Source organism: Schistocerca nitens, chromosome 11 (assembly GCF_023898315.1).
Source record: "Schistocerca nitens isolate TAMUIC-IGC-003100 chromosome 11, iqSchNite1.1, whole genome shotgun sequence".
Taxonomy (NCBI): Eukaryota; Metazoa; Arthropoda; class Insecta; order Orthoptera; family Acrididae; genus Schistocerca; species Schistocerca nitens.
Window position 1 is genome coordinate 174,599,775 of NC_064624.1, and position 18,875 is coordinate 174,618,649.

The 18,875-nt window shown below is 38.9% G+C and overlaps 1 protein-coding gene across 12 annotated transcripts in view; it reads right to left on the bottom strand.

Moving 5' to 3' along the window:
- LOC126213448 (THAP domain-containing protein 5-like) overlaps positions 1–18,875 on the bottom strand; it is a 261,788-nt gene that overhangs the window by 176,134 nt on the left and 66,779 nt on the right. Inside the window, exon 8 of one of the 12 annotated variants that reach the window (XM_049941203.1) lies at positions 1,241–2,510. The exons of 9 other annotated variants lie outside the window; for them this stretch is intronic. In XM_049941203.1, the coding sequence (XP_049797160.1) occupies positions 2,415–2,510 (96 nt within the window). In that variant the 3' untranslated portion in view covers positions 1,241–2,414. Of the gene's footprint in view, positions 1–1,240; positions 2,511–18,875 lie in introns of those variants that run through there. 2 more of the 12 variants (XM_049941194.1, XM_049941204.1) reach the window with 2 other exon arrangements.

Consider the following 18,875-nt stretch of genomic DNA (forward strand, 5'->3'; position numbering starts at 1 on the left):
CCAGTTCACATTCACAAAATAATTGGGAAAGCACATAATATATTCTGTTCCATCCTTACTGATACATTTATATGGCAAAATTTGGGAAAAAAAATCTAGAATGGCAATAGATACATCTCAGTACAACATGTGAACTCATCACCGGGAGGACACGGAATGCTGCAGGTTCTTCATTATCTCACACAGATAACTAGAAACAAAAACTAGGTGAACTATACATGAAAAGGAAGAAAATGGCATGTATACAATAACTGATTTATTGAGCAGACAAGTAGAATTGAAAATCCAGGTACGTAGCGCTAGTGTATCTGAGAATAACAAGGTGGACAGAGCCTTATGTCGCAGGTTTCACACAATATTACTTCCTTCTTCACTAATTTCAGAAATCTTCAAGTAACACTCTTTCACGCTTTTCTATCTCTGCTATCTTTTTCTAGTGTAGCTTTCAGGGCAATGGCCTTTTGTATTTCGTAATGCCAGACAAAGGTAGGGTACACCAAACAAGATGATATACCTTATTTCCTACGCACTGGTGTCAACTCTCTTTAGAAACAGAAATTACAGCAAATATAACTGTAAAAAGCCACAACAGTGACCAAAGCGAAACTGGTAATATGTCACCAACCCCAGATCACATATACAGGACACGCTCACCCACAGTATTTGTTTCAAGAAGCTGCGTGTGACTGTATGAAGTAAATAAGCAGTTTCTGACTTTCTTATTTTACAATATAACGTGGGGGGGGACATGTCCACTGACTCCTTCAGGGCAGTCAGGACAATTATTAAAATCAATCTCTCTCTCTCTCTCTCTGTGTGTGTGTGTGTGTGTGTGTGTGTGTGTGTGTGTGTGTGTGTGTGTGTGTGAGAGAGAGAGAGAGAGAGAGACTATTAGAAACTTAATATCTACACTGTTTTTACTGCAGAACTACTTTGATGCTATTTCTGCTTACTCCAGCTAAATGTAACCTAATAAATTAGCATGAAAGCTCCTTTTTATTTCCTACTGGTAGCTTAATATATAAAAGACTGCACCAGTAGTATTTTTCCAGGAAAACATTTACCAACCCCTGGCACAGTTATCAAAGGCTTTATACATGCATTATTAAGTTACGAAATGTGAGATTTTTTTTTGCTGCAAAAAGATTACCTTTCCTTACATACATACCAATCTTCCCTCCCTTCAATATAACAGGGTTCATATTTTTTTACATATAACAACTAGTGTGTTACTGTTTTAAAATTTGTAATTTATTATTGCTAAAATAATTGTAGCTAATGAACTGGCCTAACTGATTTCAGTGAGCATGCAAAGAAACAATCTTGGGAAAACATGGAAATTGTGAGTGAAGATTTCTGTTCGATGACATTGTATTTTTTGAATCATTTTAATCAACTTTTCGTAATCTATCATCTTCTGAAAAGAGTTTTTTTACAACTGTTTCATAAAATTTCATCAAGGTTGTGCTATTGTCAACAATGTATTTTGTTAAGCTCATCTAAATTAACTGTTCAAAAATATATTAGTAAGGTACGCAACACGGTTCAGAGCACTGGCATGGGACTGTAAGACACAGCTGTCTTTAGGTGTATCCAAGACTGCAGCGCATATGATTTCACAGGGTCAGTCAGCTGTGAAAAACATTTATTCCTGGTAGATTATTCACAATTTCAATGAAGATCGAATAATTTGCATCAAGGGTATCGGACAGAAAACGAAAAATGTGTCGTTCTTCATGTCAATGCTAGATAAATTTATGCGGAACTGCATTGAAATAATTAGTTGCTGGCCAGATTCAATTGATTTTTTACCTCTAGAAGCTGTAGAGTCCTTTAAGGTAGCAACAAAATATTGGCAAAAAGTGTTTCCTGAATTGGTTTGAACAAGTATAGAAGTCTATAAATTATGAAGACAAATATTTTGAGAAATAAAAGAAAGTAGCAAAATGTGTTTCTTGCATTGTTTTTTTTAAAAACTTGGAGAGGTAGGCCTAATAAATAAATACACAGTCATCTTGCCAGACACTGTTCACTGAGGTATTATGGCATCTGTAAATGTTAAACAGAAAAGTGGGAAAGTTTCCGCGAGCAAAGAACAAAAAATAAAAACGACACATAAGAGGAGTAATGATAATCATATATACCTGTAAATGCATCAACTGCTTAAGGAAAAGAAGTTTTGCACTGCATCTACCGATTAAGGTAATCTCTCTCCAGTTTCACATTGCATTCTCCTGAATGTCTTTCGAGATTGTACACATCATCACATTTGACATACAACTTTCTGGGTTGTCCCCCCCCTCCCCCTTACTTTATAGAAACCAGTGAATTTCCAGACTCTTGCAGCCTGCTGTTATTGTCACATTAGTGACTGAAATATGAAGTGAGCTGGTGGTGAAGCTTGGGGAAAACGTTCACCAGAAACAGAGGGAGTCCCAATGTGTGGCTCCGTCACCAGTAACTTCCTCTGCCTCGAGTGGTTCGCTCTTCACTTCTATGTATTCTGGTTCCTGCAACACAACAAAAACCGCACTTCAAAGTCACACTACAGCCTTTAATTTTCTGTCATATGCAGCAACAGCAGTGCACTGAGCAGCCACTAAGTCATACTACTGATTTTAATAACTAATGAATATTAAGAGTATTTTTGTAGACTACTGTTTTACAGAATGGAGCACATGCAGCACAATCAACTGCAGCAATTAAAAACAGAAAACATTACATTTCCCAAGCACCCTGCGTGGTATGAAATGTTATATTACAGGGCTGATTAGTAAAGATTAATGCTTCTTTTTAGGGGCAAGAAATGGTTAGTAAAATGGCGCAGAAGAATACTTTCCCCACAAAGATGTATGTCTGCACCACAATGTGTAGTTTTGTTTGCTATACTTTAAATCAAACCAATAAGGAAAATAAATACGGAAAGCAGTAACTACAATATTTAAGATACCAAATAAGCCACTGCAACTGTCACTGAAGAGAAAACTGCTATGCACACATATCAAAAGTGATAAAACTATTTCCCAACAGAGACAAAACCATTTCCACAATTTTTGCAGTCAGAGTGATTCAAGCCTAAACCACAAGAAGTAAATTTTACAGGAGAGCGAAATAAAAATTTGGAAAATTTCTATAAATTAATATGTTTTAACAATTTAAAAAATGCTTACATTATTGTACCATCTGTTGAAAAATCAATAAACCACTTCAGCAGTAGATGCAAACATATATTCTCAGTCTATATATACTGAAATCTAATTCTTAGAGAGAATTAGGCTTAGCCTTGAATCATTCTGATCTCTTCAATTGTTGTTATATCAAAGCCAGAAACCTCACTCACTCAACACGAACATTTTTTGAATATGAAACAACTAGATTAAATAAAATTACTTGTGTTGGAAAGATTGAGTGAAGTATAGTAATGTGCAGATCACTAGACTCCCTGCAAAATTATTAGGTAGCAAGGAAACTGCCTATCATAAAAAGGCTAGGAAGAAACTGCCATCGAAATCAAGTGAAGAAAGACAAGTTTGTTTTACAAAAATATTAAATACAAGTACAGATACTTGAAATATGATTGTGGGTCATTTGGGCACCTAATTTACTAGATGAGTATTCTGTAATGTAAGCTACATATTATAATGAAGTTAGAATCACACTTCTAAATTTAACAGAAAGAACCTCATAGCATACAAAATAATAGGTTAAAAGTTGTATCTTTAGTGACAGGCATCCTAATGACTCAATACACCAACTATTTTCTAAATTAGATACACAAATAATTAAAAACAAATATAATTTTTATGGTAAACATTACTAATAGGTGACAAGCTTTGTTGCTTTGTAAAATGTAGTTTCATGGTTGGAAATGTCAAAGTTAATAAAATATTCCAGGCTATTACGCTGTGGTCGAATAGATTTCACAGTAAAACCCAATGTTTCATCCCCACCTGGGGAGGACATTTTCATAGGAGATCGTAACTTCACTGAATGTCGAAGTCACACCATGGCTCACTACTGACTGCAGCAACAATTTGCTTTTGCGCAATAGCGTGACATCGTATATTTTGAATATGCGAGCACAATTGGCCATTGTCAACTCCCATCATCCATTGTTACTGTCACCTCACAGTGGAAGACTGGTACACATCATCTTCAGCACCAGAATCCAGACGTCATTAATTTTCACACCCTCGTCCTTCTTATTGATATTCCTGGGGTGTTTTACAATCTCTATGGGCTCCCTGTATAACCTCCCGTGGTATCTTCTTGTGGCTGCCAGTACTTGAGTCCTATCAAAATGAATGTGGTGGTCTCCTGGATGATCTGTCAGTCTCCCCTCTTTTGCAATTGCCCTCATGCTCTTCTAGTCAACTTTTGACCATTCTTTTTGTACTGCCCACATACACCTTCTCACAACTACATGGAATCCTATAAATTCCCACTTTTTCCAGCAGTTGGTAAGCATCCTTGGCCGATTTTAGGTGATCTTGTATCTTCATCTGTAGATTACCGTGATGTTCCGCTTTTTCAAGAGTTTTCCTTATGCGGTCAGAAATGCCCTTAATGAAAGGCAGGAAAACATTAGATTTCACCACTGCTTGAGCACAGCTATGATTTCTCTTCTGACCTCAGAGAACAACCAACCATTCTTGAGCAATGCATCGGTGAGATGTTTTAATTCCGCATCAAGCAACTCTGGTTCACAGATTTTCCTTGCTCTATAGACAAACATTTTTAGGATGCCTCACTTTTGTTGTGGGTGGTAGTTCGAATCCCTGTGTAGGTAATGGTCTGTGTGTGTCAGTTTTTGGTAAACCGTGTGGCCCAAGCTACCATCTTCTTTCTTCTTCAAACAGATGGAAGAGGCTTTACTACGAGAGCAGATTCAACAGACCCGCTGGGACCTGGCAAGCACAAAGTTAATATCTCTCCATATTACTATTCACAATAAATTGTGTAGTGGTGACTGGGATAGAATAGACAGACCACTGCACGATAATCTTAGGAAGGTTATTTTGACGTCGTCTAATAGACAAAAGAAATTTGATAATTTGCATCCCAACAAAGTGGTGCCTACATGAGAAATAATAGCCAGGGTAAAAGCATGAATTTGTAGTGTGGACACAGTTGTAGCCTAAGAAATCTGTACAGATGCTGTAAGAGTATTCTCTCGTGCAAACTCACTAAAAAATAATTTAACTGTGGGTGAGAGGGATACCATAAAATGCCTGAACAAGGACGATAGTGTTATTATTCCCCCCACTGACAAGGGAATTGCAGTGGCTGTTTTGAATCTGACCAGTTATAGAAGTAACATTCACAACTAATCAGATCTGCAAACATATAGAAAACTGAGTAAAGACACCACGACAAAGTTCTTAGAACTGTTACGCGGTTGATAAAGAAGTCCTCTGATTGAACAGAGCATTCAGGAAAGTCTGTTCAATTCAGCTGTGCTGACACCAACACTTATGGATTGCCAAAGGTGCACAAAAAACATGTTCCTCTAATGCCTATAGTGAGTCCTATTGTTTCATCCATGTATTCAATTGCCAAGTCCTTGACAACATTATTATGACCATATGTGGGCTGACTGGATACATATCAAGAATTCTGCATGTTTTTTCAAAAAATTAAATCGCATAGTAGACCAATTGGAGTACCAGACTAGTTAGTTTTGATGCGGTATCGATATTCACTATGTTTCTGCTCAATGAAGTGTTGCAACTGATGCATCAGATTTTTCCTCCCAATACTGCAGTTGTTGTTGTTGTGGTCTTCAGTCCTGAGACTGGTTTGATGCAGCTCTCCATGCTACTCTATCCTGTGCAAGCTTCTTCATCTCCCAGTACCTACTGCAACCTACATCCTTCCGAATCTGCTTAGTGTATTGATCTCTTGGTCTCCCTCTACGATTTTTACCCTCCACACTGCCCTCCAATGCTAAATTTGTGATCCCTTGATGCCTCAAAACATGTCCTACCAACCGAACCCTTCTTCTAGTCAAGTTGTGCCACAAACTTCTCTTCTCCCCAATCCTATTCAATACCTCCTCATTAGTTACGTGATCTACCCACCTTATCTTCAGCATTCTTCTGTAGCACCACATTTCGAAAGCTTCTATTCTCTTCTTGTCCAAACTGGTTATCGTCCATGTTTCACTTCCATACATGGCTACACTCCATACAAATACTTTCAGAAACGACTTCCTGATACTTAAATCTATACTCGATGTTAACAAATTTCTCTTCTTCAGAAACGATTTCCTTGCCATTGCCAGTCTACATTTTATATCCTCTCTACTTCGACCATCATCAGTTATTTTACTCCCTAAATAGCAAAACTCCTTTACTACTTTAAGTGTCTCATTTCCTAATCTAATCCCCTCAGCATCACCCGACTTAATTCGACTACATTCCATTATCCTCGTTTTGCTTTTGTTGATGTTCATCTTATATCCTCCTTTCAAGACACTGTCCATTCCGTTCAACTGCTCTTCCAAGTCCTTTGCTGTCTCTGACAGAATTACAATGTCATCGGCGAACCTCAAAGTTTTTACTTCTTCTCCATGAATTTTAATACCTACTCCGAATTTTTCTTTTGTTTCCTTTACTGCTTGCTCAATACACAGATTGAATAACACCGGGGAGAGGCTACAACCCTGTCTCACTCCTTTCCCAACCACTGCGTCCCTTTCATGCCCCTCGACTCTTATGCCATCTGGTTTCTGTACAAATTGTAAATAGCCTTTCGCTCCCTGTATTTTACCCCTGCCACCTTCAGAATTTGGAAGAGAGTATTCCAGTTAAAGTTGTCAAAAGCTTTCTCTAAGTCTACAAATGCTAAAAACGTAGGTTTGCCTTTTCTTAATCTTTCTTCTAAGATAAGTCGTAGGGTTAGTATTGCCTCACGTGTTCCAACATTTCTACGGAATCCAAACTGATCTTCCCCGAGGTCCGCTTCTACCAGTTTTTCCATTCGTCTGTAAAGAATTCGCGTTAGTATTTTGCAGCTGTAACTTATTAAACTGATAGTACGGTAATTTTCACATCTGTCAACACCTGCTTTCTTTGGGATTGGAATTATTATATTCTTCTTGAAGTCTGTGGGTATTTCGCCTGTCTCATACATCTTGCTCACCAGATGGTAGAGTTCTGTCAGGACTGGCTCTCCCAAGGCTATCAGTAGTTCCAATGGAATGTTGTCTAGTCCCGGGGCCTTGTTTCGACTCAGGTCTTTCAGTGCTGTGTCAAACTCTTCACGCAGTATCGTATCTCCCATTTCATCTTCATCTACATCCTCTTCCATTTCCATAATATTGTCCTCAAGTACATCGCCCTTGTATAGACCCTCTATATACTCCTTCCACCTTTCTGCCTTCCCTTCTTTGCTTAGAACTGGGTTTCCATCTGAGCTCTTGATATTCATACAAATGGCTCTCGTATCTCCAAAGGTCTCTTTAATTTTCCTGTAGGCAGTATCTATCTTACCCCTAGTGAGACAAGCCTCTACATCCTTACATTTGTCCTCTAGCCATCCCTGCTTAGCCATTTTGCACTTCCTGTCGATCTCATTTTTGAGACGTTTGTATTCCTTTCTGCCTGCTTCATTTACTGCATTTTTATATTTTCTCCTTTCATCAATTAAATTCAATATTTCTTCTGTTACCAAATACTGCAGAACTGTTTAAATATTGCCTCACAACCACGTATTTAAAATGGAATGATGATTTCTACGAAGAAATGGATGGCGTTGCTATGGGTAGTTCCTTAAGCCCAATTGTAACGAACTTCGCGGAAACATTTGAGGAGCAGGCACTGGAAAATGCAAACAAGAAACTGAATATCTGGTTTCGGTACTTGGATAATACAGGGCTATTGCAAATGATTGAAGTGATTTCATAAATTCACTGTAGCTCCATTCATTGACATATGGTCACGACACACTACAGATACGTAGAAAAACTCATAAAGTTTTGTTCGGCTGAAGCCGCACTTCAGGTTTCTGCCGCCAGAGCGCTCGAGAGCGCAGTGAGACAAAATGGCGACAGGAGCCGAGAAAGAGTATGTCGTGCTTGAAATGCACTCACATCAGTCAGTCATAACAGTGCAACGACACTTCAGGACGAAGTTCAACAAAGATCCACCAACTGCTAACTCCATTCGGCGATGGTATGCGCAGTTTAAAGCTTCTGGATGCCTCTGTAAAGGGAAATCAACGGGTCAGCCTGCAGTGAGCGAAGAAACGGTTGAACGCGTGTGGGCAAGTTTCACGCGTAGCCCGCGGAAGTCGACGAATAAAGCGAGCAGGGAGCTAAACGTACCACAGCCGACGGTTTTGAAAATCTTACGGAAAAGGCTAAAGCAGAAGCCTTACCGTTTACAATTGCTACAAGCCCTGACACCCGATGACAAAGTCAAACGCTTTGAATTTTCGGCGCGGTTGCAACAGCTCGTGGAAGAGGATGCGTTCAGTGCGAAACTTGTTTTCAGTGATGAAGCAACATTTTTTCTTAATGGTGAAGTGAACAGACACAATGTGCGAATCTGGGCGGTAGAGAATCCTCACGCATTCGTGCAGCAAATTCGCAATTCACCAAAAGTTAACGTGTTTTGTGCAATCTCACGGTTTAAAGTTTACGGCCCCTTTTCCTTCTGCGAAAAAAACGGTACAGGACACGTGTATCTGGACATGCTGGAAAATTGGTTCGTGCCACAACTGGAGACCGACAGCGCCGACTTCATCTTTCAACACGATGGTGCACCATCGCACTTCCGTCATGATGTTCGCATTTCTTAAACAGGAGATTGGAAAACCGATGGATTGGTCGTGGTGGAGATCACGATCAGCAGTTCGTGTCATGGCCTCCACACTCTCCCGACTTCACCCCGTGCGATTTCTTTCTGTGGGGTTATGTGAAAGATTCAGTGTTTAAACCTCCTCTACCAAGAAACGCGCCAGAACTGAGCTCGCATCGACGATGCTTTCGAACTCATTGATGGGGACATGCTGCGCCGAGTGTGGGAGGAACTTGATTATCGGCTTGATGTCTGCCGAATCACTAAAGGGGCACATATCGAACATTTGTGAATGCCTAAAAAACTTTGAGTTTTTGTATGTGTGTGCAAAGCATTGCGAAAATATCTCAAAAAATAAAGTTATTGTAGAGCTGTGAAATCGCTTCAATCATTTGTAATAATCCTGTACTTTAGTTATGTAGTGGCATGGCAGGAAGGAACTGGGTCGTTTTCACATACATCTCTACAGCATAAATCTGAAGATTCATTTTACCATGGAGGAGGAGGCAGGTGGAAGACAGAATTTTCTTGATGTCCTAGTTTTCAAGAATGAAGATGATAGCTTGGGCCACACAGTTTACCAAAAACGCACGCACACGTACCTTTACCCACACCAGGATTCGATCCACCACCCACAGCAAAAGCAAGGCATCAAAAATGTTGGCAGATAGAGCAAGGAAAATCTCCGAACCAGAGCTATTTGACACGGAATTAAAACATCTCATCAGTGCATTGCTCAATAATGGTTATTTGTTCACTGAGGTAATAAGAGCGTTAAGACCACCACGTGGAAATCATAACGATGCTGGTGAAATCCAGTGTTTTCCTGCCTTTCATTAAGAATGTTACTAACCGCATAGTAAAAATCTTGAAAAAGTGGAACATTACAGTAACCTACACACTCACCTGAAAGATACAAGATCACATAAAATCGGCCCAGGATGCTCGCCAACTACTGGAAAAAGCAGGAATTTATAGGATTCTGTGAAATTATGGGGACCCGCTACAAAAGAACAGTCAAAGAATGACTAGAAGAGCACAAGAGCAATTGCAGAAGAGGGGAGACAGACAGATCAGCTGTTGGAGAACATGCTATGGAACCAGGAGACCAACACACATTCATTTTGATAGGGCCCAAGTACTGGCAGTCCCAAGTGGATACCATGAAAGGCTATACAGAGAGGCCATAGAGTTTGTAAAACACTCCAGCAATTTCGACTGGAAGGAGGAAGGCACAAAATTGAATGATATGTGGGTTCCGGTACTGAAGAAGATGTGTACAGTCTTCCAACTCCACCTCGGGTCGATAGTAACAGAAAACAATGACTGTCGGCAATAGCCAATTGCGCTCGGGTATTCAAAACGTGTGACATCACACCATTCCTCGTAAATGTAATTCTCCTGCAGTTAGTAGCGACTCAAGGTGCGAATCCACCACAAAGCGGTTTGAAAATGTGCTCTACAGATGGAGACGAAATTTTGGGTTTTAATGTGAAATCCTTTTGATCGTGGCACAATAGCTCAGAACATCTTAACTAACTGTAAGCTTTGTCACTGGAAAATGCAAATGCTCCACCTATCAAACGATAACAGTTTGCACTACAGTGAGACTGTTGACAGGGCGATTTATTTTATAAACCAGGCCACAAAGGAACTGTTTTGTACTTCTGCTGATAAGCTTGTACCTATTTCAATAAAAGAGCATTTTAAATAAAACTGTTGACTTAAAACTTTTTTTAACACTAAACTACACAAAGAAGTGCTCCAAACAGATAAAAAATACAGTACAAGGTGTACAACTTGGCCGCCGCCTTTTTTTCACCAACATTTGAGGCTTTAATGAAACAAATTGGTTACAAATGTATCATTCAAAGTATTTTCCATCGCTGGTCTCTACTTTATCCCATCTTTCGGGCAGTGTACGAATCCTGTGTCAAAAAAATTGTTCACCTTTTCAAGCAATCCACGAATCGATCGAATTTGTGACTTCTTCGTGAGATCGGAAGTGTTGGTCAGACAGGCCATGCGCCATTCATCTAAATAGGTGATAGTCAGAGGGAGCAATGTCTGGAGAATATGGCGGATGGGGTAGGACTTCCCATTTTAACATTTCCAAGTACATTTTGACCTCTTTTGCAACGTGGGGTCGAACGTTGTCATGCTGCAAAATCACTTTATCGTGCCTCTCGCCGTATTGTGACCGTTTGTCTTTTAATGCTCTGCTCAAACGCATTAACTGCGTTCGATATGAGCACCTCTGATTGTTTCAATTGGTTTTAACACCTCATAGTACACGATGCAGAGCTGGTCCCACCAAATGCAGAGCATGATCTCGGAGCTGTGAATATTCAGTTTGGCCGTAGACTTTGAAGCGTGGCCGCGATATCCCCATAATGTTTTGCGTTTAAGGTTATCGTAATGAATCCATTTTTCGTCCCCGGTCACAGTGTGATGCAGAAATCCCTTCCGTTTTTGCCTCTGAAGCAACTGTTCACAAACACACAAACACTGTTCAACGTCTCATGGTTTCAGTTCACACGGGACCCAAGTTCCTTCTTTCTGAAACGTGCCCATAGCCTTCAGACCTTTTGAAATGGCTTGCTGTGTCACTCCCACTAATCGTGCCAATTCTTCTCGACTTTGATGCAAGTCTTCGCTCGGCAATGTCTCCAATTCTCCATCTTCGAAAACATTCTCTCTTCCACCTCTATGCCAGTCTACGACATTAAAATCACAGTTCTTGAAGCGTTGAAACCACTCGCAACACATACATTCGCTAACAGCATCCTTACCGTACGTACTTGGAGCATTCGATGAGACTCAGCTGCTGTTTTCTTCATATTGAAACAAAACAGTAACACCTCCCGCAAATGATGAGAATTAGGCTCGTAAACTGATATTTTCAATCGAGAACAACTTCATGATGCAGACACAAATCGACTAATGTTTGAATGAGGTTATGTTGACCAAAGTCCAAGCTAACTGCCTGACGTCTGCGATCTGTTTCTTTAGACCACTACTTACCATTGTCGCCACCTATCGGCAAATGGCGGAAGCAAAGTTGTACACCTTGCAGTAATGGTATATCTGGTCATTCAAGTCATTTTTAATTTCTTTGTCTTTTTTAAATTACATAAAGAGTGATATGTGTCACAATACTGTATTAAAATCATATTTCTGTGCCATAGAAAAGCTTACATGGGAGGAGAGATGGACACACACTGAATTGACAGCAAAGGCATATGGGGGTTGCTCTGCTCACATCTGATAGTTAACAAACATATTCATTAGAACTACTTGTAAATTGATGTACATCTACTGTAACAAATTGTCTTATTACAAAAACAATAAAAATTAAATTGTAAGTTATCTGCAACTGGATAAAAGCCATACAGTGCAACTACTGGAAACACTGTTTATGATCGCTGTTCAGAGACCGGCTATACGTAATGGAAAGGTAACATCTTTAAGAAACAGTATTGAGTAATCTGTAAAAAAGAACTGTTTAGTAGTTGTGCATTACACTTCTGTGTGAAGATTAAGATAAATAATTTTCGTTAGGAATAGCGAGAACTTCAGTGGTGGTGTCAGTGGAGAGAGTTATTTTAAATGTAGTTTTATGCAATTCCAGTTTTCAGCGTACCACAGGTGAAATTTATTGCTCAAAATTCAAACAGTCAAACTCCAAATCACTACTGTGAATTTATTAAATGCTTTCAATTTTTTCTAGAATGCATAATTCTGTGGCTTGGTTCTGAAAGGGCCAATGTCAATATTTGTCAAAACTTGTTTTATTGCTATACCCCATATAGTTTCATGTGCTCTTTATAATGTTAAAACGACCAATGTCTAAGCCACATACAATGAGAGATACTGGGCTTTTAAGATGTAAGCCCCAAAGTGTTTTATCAAGTTTCCAATCAGCAAAAAAAGGCCAATCTTGATATTGGCCCTCCTCCTTATTTTACATTTGCTGTAAGAAGGGCCAATGTCGACATTGGCCTTTTTTGCTGACAGCTGGCTTCAACAATTGAAACAGTGCTGCAACATTGGACTTAAATCCGGCAGGAATACACAATAATAAGAGTTGTTCCTTTAACAATTCCCCTAACCATTTGGTGCATTGTTAGTGAGGAGTCTAGACAGTCTTGGTGGGCACAAACATCATGTTCCACAGAGGCAATAAGGAAGAGCCTGAGGAACAAACTGCACCTGAAATATCACCACTCATGTCATCATTTTGCCTTGAAGGTAAGTTTACTAAAATAAACTGGTATTGAGAGCGTTTATCCCTAATTTTTCCAACACAGGACCATAAATTGACTGGTATCTCTACTTAATGCCAATCTAAAATGTTATCAACCACCTATAAAATTTATTTCATTTTTATTTTCTTTAAGGTTACCTCAGTACCAGTACAGAAGGAAATGCATGTTCCTCATTATTGGCAGATGTGACTTCAAGTTCTGATGAAGACTTATTTGAAGATTCTGATCAATATGTTCCAAGTGATGGTGAAAGTAGTGATGAAAGCAATGACGGAGGGAATATAGCTGTACGAAAGACCATTAAAAGATCTTCAAGGATTGAAGAAATTGATCCAATTCAATAGCAGCCTGGCAATAAAACAACAAAGTTCAGTTGAAGGGAGAGGAAGAAATGTGATCCACAGGATTCATCCAGAAAAATGGGAGAAAAATCGGAGGAAAGAATTAAAAACTGCAGGAAAGCAATATGTGACATCGAAAGGAAATGTTATACCTGCAAAAGTTCTGAAATCATTGTGCAAGTGCAGAAAAAATTGCAGAGGAAAATTAAATGACAATGAGAGAGAGAAAATGTTCATAGAATATTTCAAATTGCACCAGAAGCTAAAAATCAGTTCATAACTAATCATGTGTCTCCGGAAAAGAAACATATGGAGCGTGCAAGGAACAAACCTGAAGGAACTGCCAGCAAGCAAAAATATTCCAGTAAGTACTCTATTTACAGTCCTCCTTTGCAGACTAAAATAGAAGTATGTCAGAATATATTCCTTAGTACATTTTCTTTAGCACAAAAGAAGGTAAGAATAATTGTGGAGAAAAGATGGGGCTCTGGAGGAGGAGTGTGTTCTCAAAATGGACATGGTAAACATTCTAATCATCAGAAAGTTCCATCTGATGACACTAATTTAATAAAGGAACACATTAAAATGTTTCCTTCCTATGAAAGCCATTATTCTCGATCTCATTCTTCTAAAAAACATTTATCTCCAGACTTGAGTATTTCAGCAATGTACCGGCTCTATCACAAATTTTGCGAAACGAAGTTATCAAGCTAAGAAGTGAAAATTGTTACTGAAGAATTTTTGTGAACTGTTTCAGTCTTAGCTTCCACAAACCGAAGACTTGACACTTGTGCAAAATGTGACAAATATGTCATGTTACTCAAGAATTGTACTGATGATGCTGAACGTTGTAAGGTTGAAATGGAATGACAGCAACATTTGGATTTAGCCCAGGCTGCTTACGATCAGAAAGCCAGTGACTCAAAGAGAGCTGAGCAGAATTCCAATGCAATAACCCTGGCCTTTGACTTGCAGAAATGTCTACCCGCTCCTTTTCTACACTGTGGTCTGGTATTTTACGAAAGACAACTTTGGACTTTCAACTTGACCATCTATGTACAAAGAATGTTCTCCAGTATGTTACATTTGGAATGGACATACTCACTAGGAAGCTGACTCAATTCACGCAGTCATTGAGAAGACAAAGAAAACAACTGTTGAAGCAGAACTGCCAAGAGACTGGGCCAAATTAATACGCATGGTTCCCTGAAAGCCACCTATAACTGTAATAGAGCTGGAACAAAAGGACTTCTATAACATTAAAGACTTCATGAGAAGTCATTATCTGCACAAGAAAATTAACAGAGAAGGGAATACTATTGTTTGGAACAAGATAAAATGGAAGTATCAATCAGGTATGCCAGGAATTGTCTCCTACAAACACAGTTACTCCTCGGAAGAACCATTCAAGATGATAGATCTGAACAAAAGGAAACTTGACTTGTCTATGCCAAAACTTGCACCTATTTCTGATGCCATCATACCCATTTCAGAAAAGAAATTAAAGGGCTTAAGGGATCTCTCATACACGAACATAAGCAGTCGTCCATTCTACATACAGATCAGCAATCACCTGAAAGCCAATACACAGTCAGATGAAAGAGATAAAAGGATATGTTACAAAGGGAAGGATGAGGATGGTGGTGTTGACGGGAACGAGTAATATATTTTTTCTCTCCCATTTTTTAATATCAACCACAGTGTATGCAAATTATTTGTCTGATATTAAGAAATGTGAATAAACAGTTTCCCACCTGATTACGAGATCAAACAGTGTTTTCATGATTTACGGTGATAAAATGTGATTTTTGGAACATGTAATAGCTGCTATCAGTTATTAAATTCTTGAGGAATGAATAAAGTGATTTAATTAATGAGTACAAGGAAATATTTATCTTAAAATTACCTGTTTCTTGTTATTCAGTGTACCTGACCCTGATGTCCAATGGGCCAATGTCACATAATTTAAGGGAGTTCATGATGTTAAAAAGGGCCAATGTCCTCTTAAGTCCTTTAAGTTTGAAGTTCCAAATTCTAGAAATTTGTTATTAAGCTTTAGTTAAGTTGATTTACTTTAAAGAAAGTAACAAATAGCCCCAAATATATTGTTAATAGTTGTCAGAAAATGACATAAAATATTCACAAGCTTATAACTTAAAACTAAGATTCTTGACATTGGTACTTTTAGAACCAATCCACAGAATTACTCACAAAGGAGTTAAACCCAAATTTCTTGCAAACGATATAAAGTATGTAGTATTTCACGTTTTGATAGGGCAGTTTAATCTGTTCAAATAGTAAAATATATCAGAGGATTCAAAACTTTTTTCCACGGTAAGGAAATGTGTTAACATTTCACTTCGAACAATTTTAAAAGATAAAAAACTTTTAATCATTTATAATTCTCATGAAATATATTAAAAAACTAACTAAACAAAGCATTAAACTTGAAAAACTGTAATACTTGTCTTTTACATGTGTGAAGATTGTGTGTTGTAAACGCAAGTGTTACTGGTGGTTCTGTAACTGCGGGCTCATTCCACTTTTGTTGTTGTGGTCTTCAGTCCTGAGACTGGTTTGATGCAGCTCTCCATGCTACTCTATCCTGTGCAAGCTTCTTCATCTCCCAGTACCTACTGCAACCTACATCCTTCTGAATCTGCTTAGTGTATTGATCTCTTGGTCTCCCTCTACGATTTTTACCATCCACGCTGCCCTCCAATGCTAAATTTGTGATCCCTTGATGCCTCAAAACATGTCCTACCAACCGATCCCTTCTTCTAGTCAAGTTGTGCCACAAACTTCTCTTCTCCCCAATCCTATTCAATACCTCCTCATTAGTTACGTGATCTACCCATCTAATCTTCAGCATTCTTCTGTAGCACCACATTTCGAAAGCTTCTATTCTCTTCTTGTCCAAACTGGTTATCGTCCATGTTTCACTTCCATACATGGCTACACTCCATACAAATACTTTCAGAAACGACTTCCTGACACTTAAATCTATACTCGATGTTAACAAATTTCTCTTCTTCAGAAACGATTTCCTTGCCATTGCCAGTCTACATTTTATATCCTCTCTACTTCGACCATCATCAGTTATTTTACTCCCTAAATAGCAAAACTCCTTTACTACTTGAAGTGTCTCATTTCCTAATCTAATCCCCTCAGCATCACCCGATTTAATTTGACTACATTCCATTATCCTCGTTTTGCTTTTGTTGATGTTCATCTTATATCCTCCTTTCAAGACACTGTCCATTCCGTTCAACTGCTCTTCCAAGTCCTTTGCTGTCTCTGACAGAATTACAATGTCATCGGCGAACCTCAAAGTTTTTACTTCTTCTCCATGAATTTTAATACCTACTCCGAATTTCTCTTTTGTTTCCTTTACTGCCTGCTCAATATACAGATTGAATAACATCGGGGAGAGGCTACAACCCTGTCTCACTCCTTTCCCAACCACTGCTTCCCTTTCATGCCCCTCGACTCTTATAACTGCCATCTGGTTTCTGTACAAATTGTAAATAGCCTTTCGCTCCCTGTATTTTACCCCTACCACCTTCAGAATTTGAAAGAGAGTATTCCAGTTAACGTTGTCAAAAGCTTTCTCTAAGTCTACAAATGCTAGAAACGTAGGTTTGCCTTTTCTTAATCTTTCTTCTAAGATAAGTCGTAAGGTTAGTATTGCCTCACGTGTTCCAACATTTCTACGGAATCCAAACTGATCTTCCCCGAGGTCCGCTTCTACCAGTTTTTCCATTCGTCTGTAAAGAATTCGCGTTAGTATTTTGCAGCTGTGACTTATTAAACTGATAGTTCGGTAATTTTCACATCTGTCAACACCTGCTTTCTTTGGTATTGGTATTATTATATTCTTCTTGAAGTCTGAGGGTATTTCGCCTGTCTCATACATCTTGCTCACCAGATGGTAGAGTTTTGTCATGACTGGCTCTCCCAAGGCCATCAGTTGTTCTAATGGAATGTTGTCTACTCCCGGGGCCTTGTTTCGACTCAGGTCTTTCAGTGCTCTGTCAAACTCTTCACGCAGTATCGTATCTCCCATTTCATCTTCATCTAGATCCTCTTCCATTTCCATAATATTGTCCTCAAGTACATCGCCCTTGTATAAACCCTCTATATACTCCTTCCACCTTTCTGCCTTCCCTTCTTTGCTTAGAACTGGGTTGCCATCTGAGCTCTTGATATTCATACAAGTGGTTCTCTTCTCTCCAAAGGTCTCTTTAATTTTCCTGTAGGCAGTATCTATCTTACCCCTAGTGAGACAAGCCTCTACATCCTTACATTTGTCCTCTAGCCATCCCTGCTTAGCCATTTTGCACTTTCTGTCGATCTCATTTTTGAGACGTTTGTATTCCCTTTTGCCTGCTTCATTTACTGCATTTTTATATTTTCTCCTTTCATCAATTAAATTCAATATTTCTTCTGTTACCCAAGGATTTCTATTAGCCCTCGTCTTTTTACCTACTTGATCCTCTGCTGCCTTCACTACTTCATCCCTCAGAGCTACCCATTCTTCTTCTACTGTATTTCTTTCCCCCATTCCTGTCAACTGTTCCCTTCTGCTCTCCCTGAAACTCTGTACAACCTCTGGTTCTTTCAGTTTATCCAGGTCCCATCTCCTTAAATTCCCACCTTTTTGCAGTTTCTTCAGTTTCAATCTGCAGTTCATAACCAATAGATTGTGGTCAGAATCCACATCTGCCCCTGGAAATGTCTTACAATTTAAAACCTGGTTCCTAAATCTCTGTCTTACCATTATATAATCTATCTGATACCTATTACTATCTCCAGGATTCTTCCAGGTATACAACCTTCTTTTATGATTCTTGAACCAAGTATTAGCTATGATTAAGTTATGCTCTGTGCAAAATTCTACAAGGCGGCTTCCTCTTTCATTTCTTCCCCCCAATCCATATTCACCTACTATGTTTCCTTCTCTCCCTTTTCCTACTGACGAATTCCAGTCACCCATGACTATTAAATTTTCGTCTCCCTTCACTACCTGAATAATTTCTTTTATCTCGTCATACATTTCATCAATTTCTTCATCATCTGCAGAGCTAGTTGGCATATAAACTTGTACTACTGTTTGTCTCTATGTGTCTCTTTGTGTCTATCTTGGCCACAATAATGCGTTCACTATGCTGTTTGTAGTAGCTAACCCGCACTCCTATTTTTTTATTCATTATTAAACCTACTCCTGCATTGCCCCTATTTGATTTTGTATTTATAACCCTGTAATCACCTGACCAAAAGTCTTGTTCCTCCTGCCACCGAACTTCACTAATTCCCACTATATCTAACTTTAACCTATCCATTTCCCTTTTTAAATTTTCTAACCTGCCTGCCCGATTAAGGGATCTGACATTCCACGCTCCGATCCGTAGAATGCCAGTTTTCTTTCTCCTGATAACGACGTCCTTTTGAGTAGTCCCCGCCCG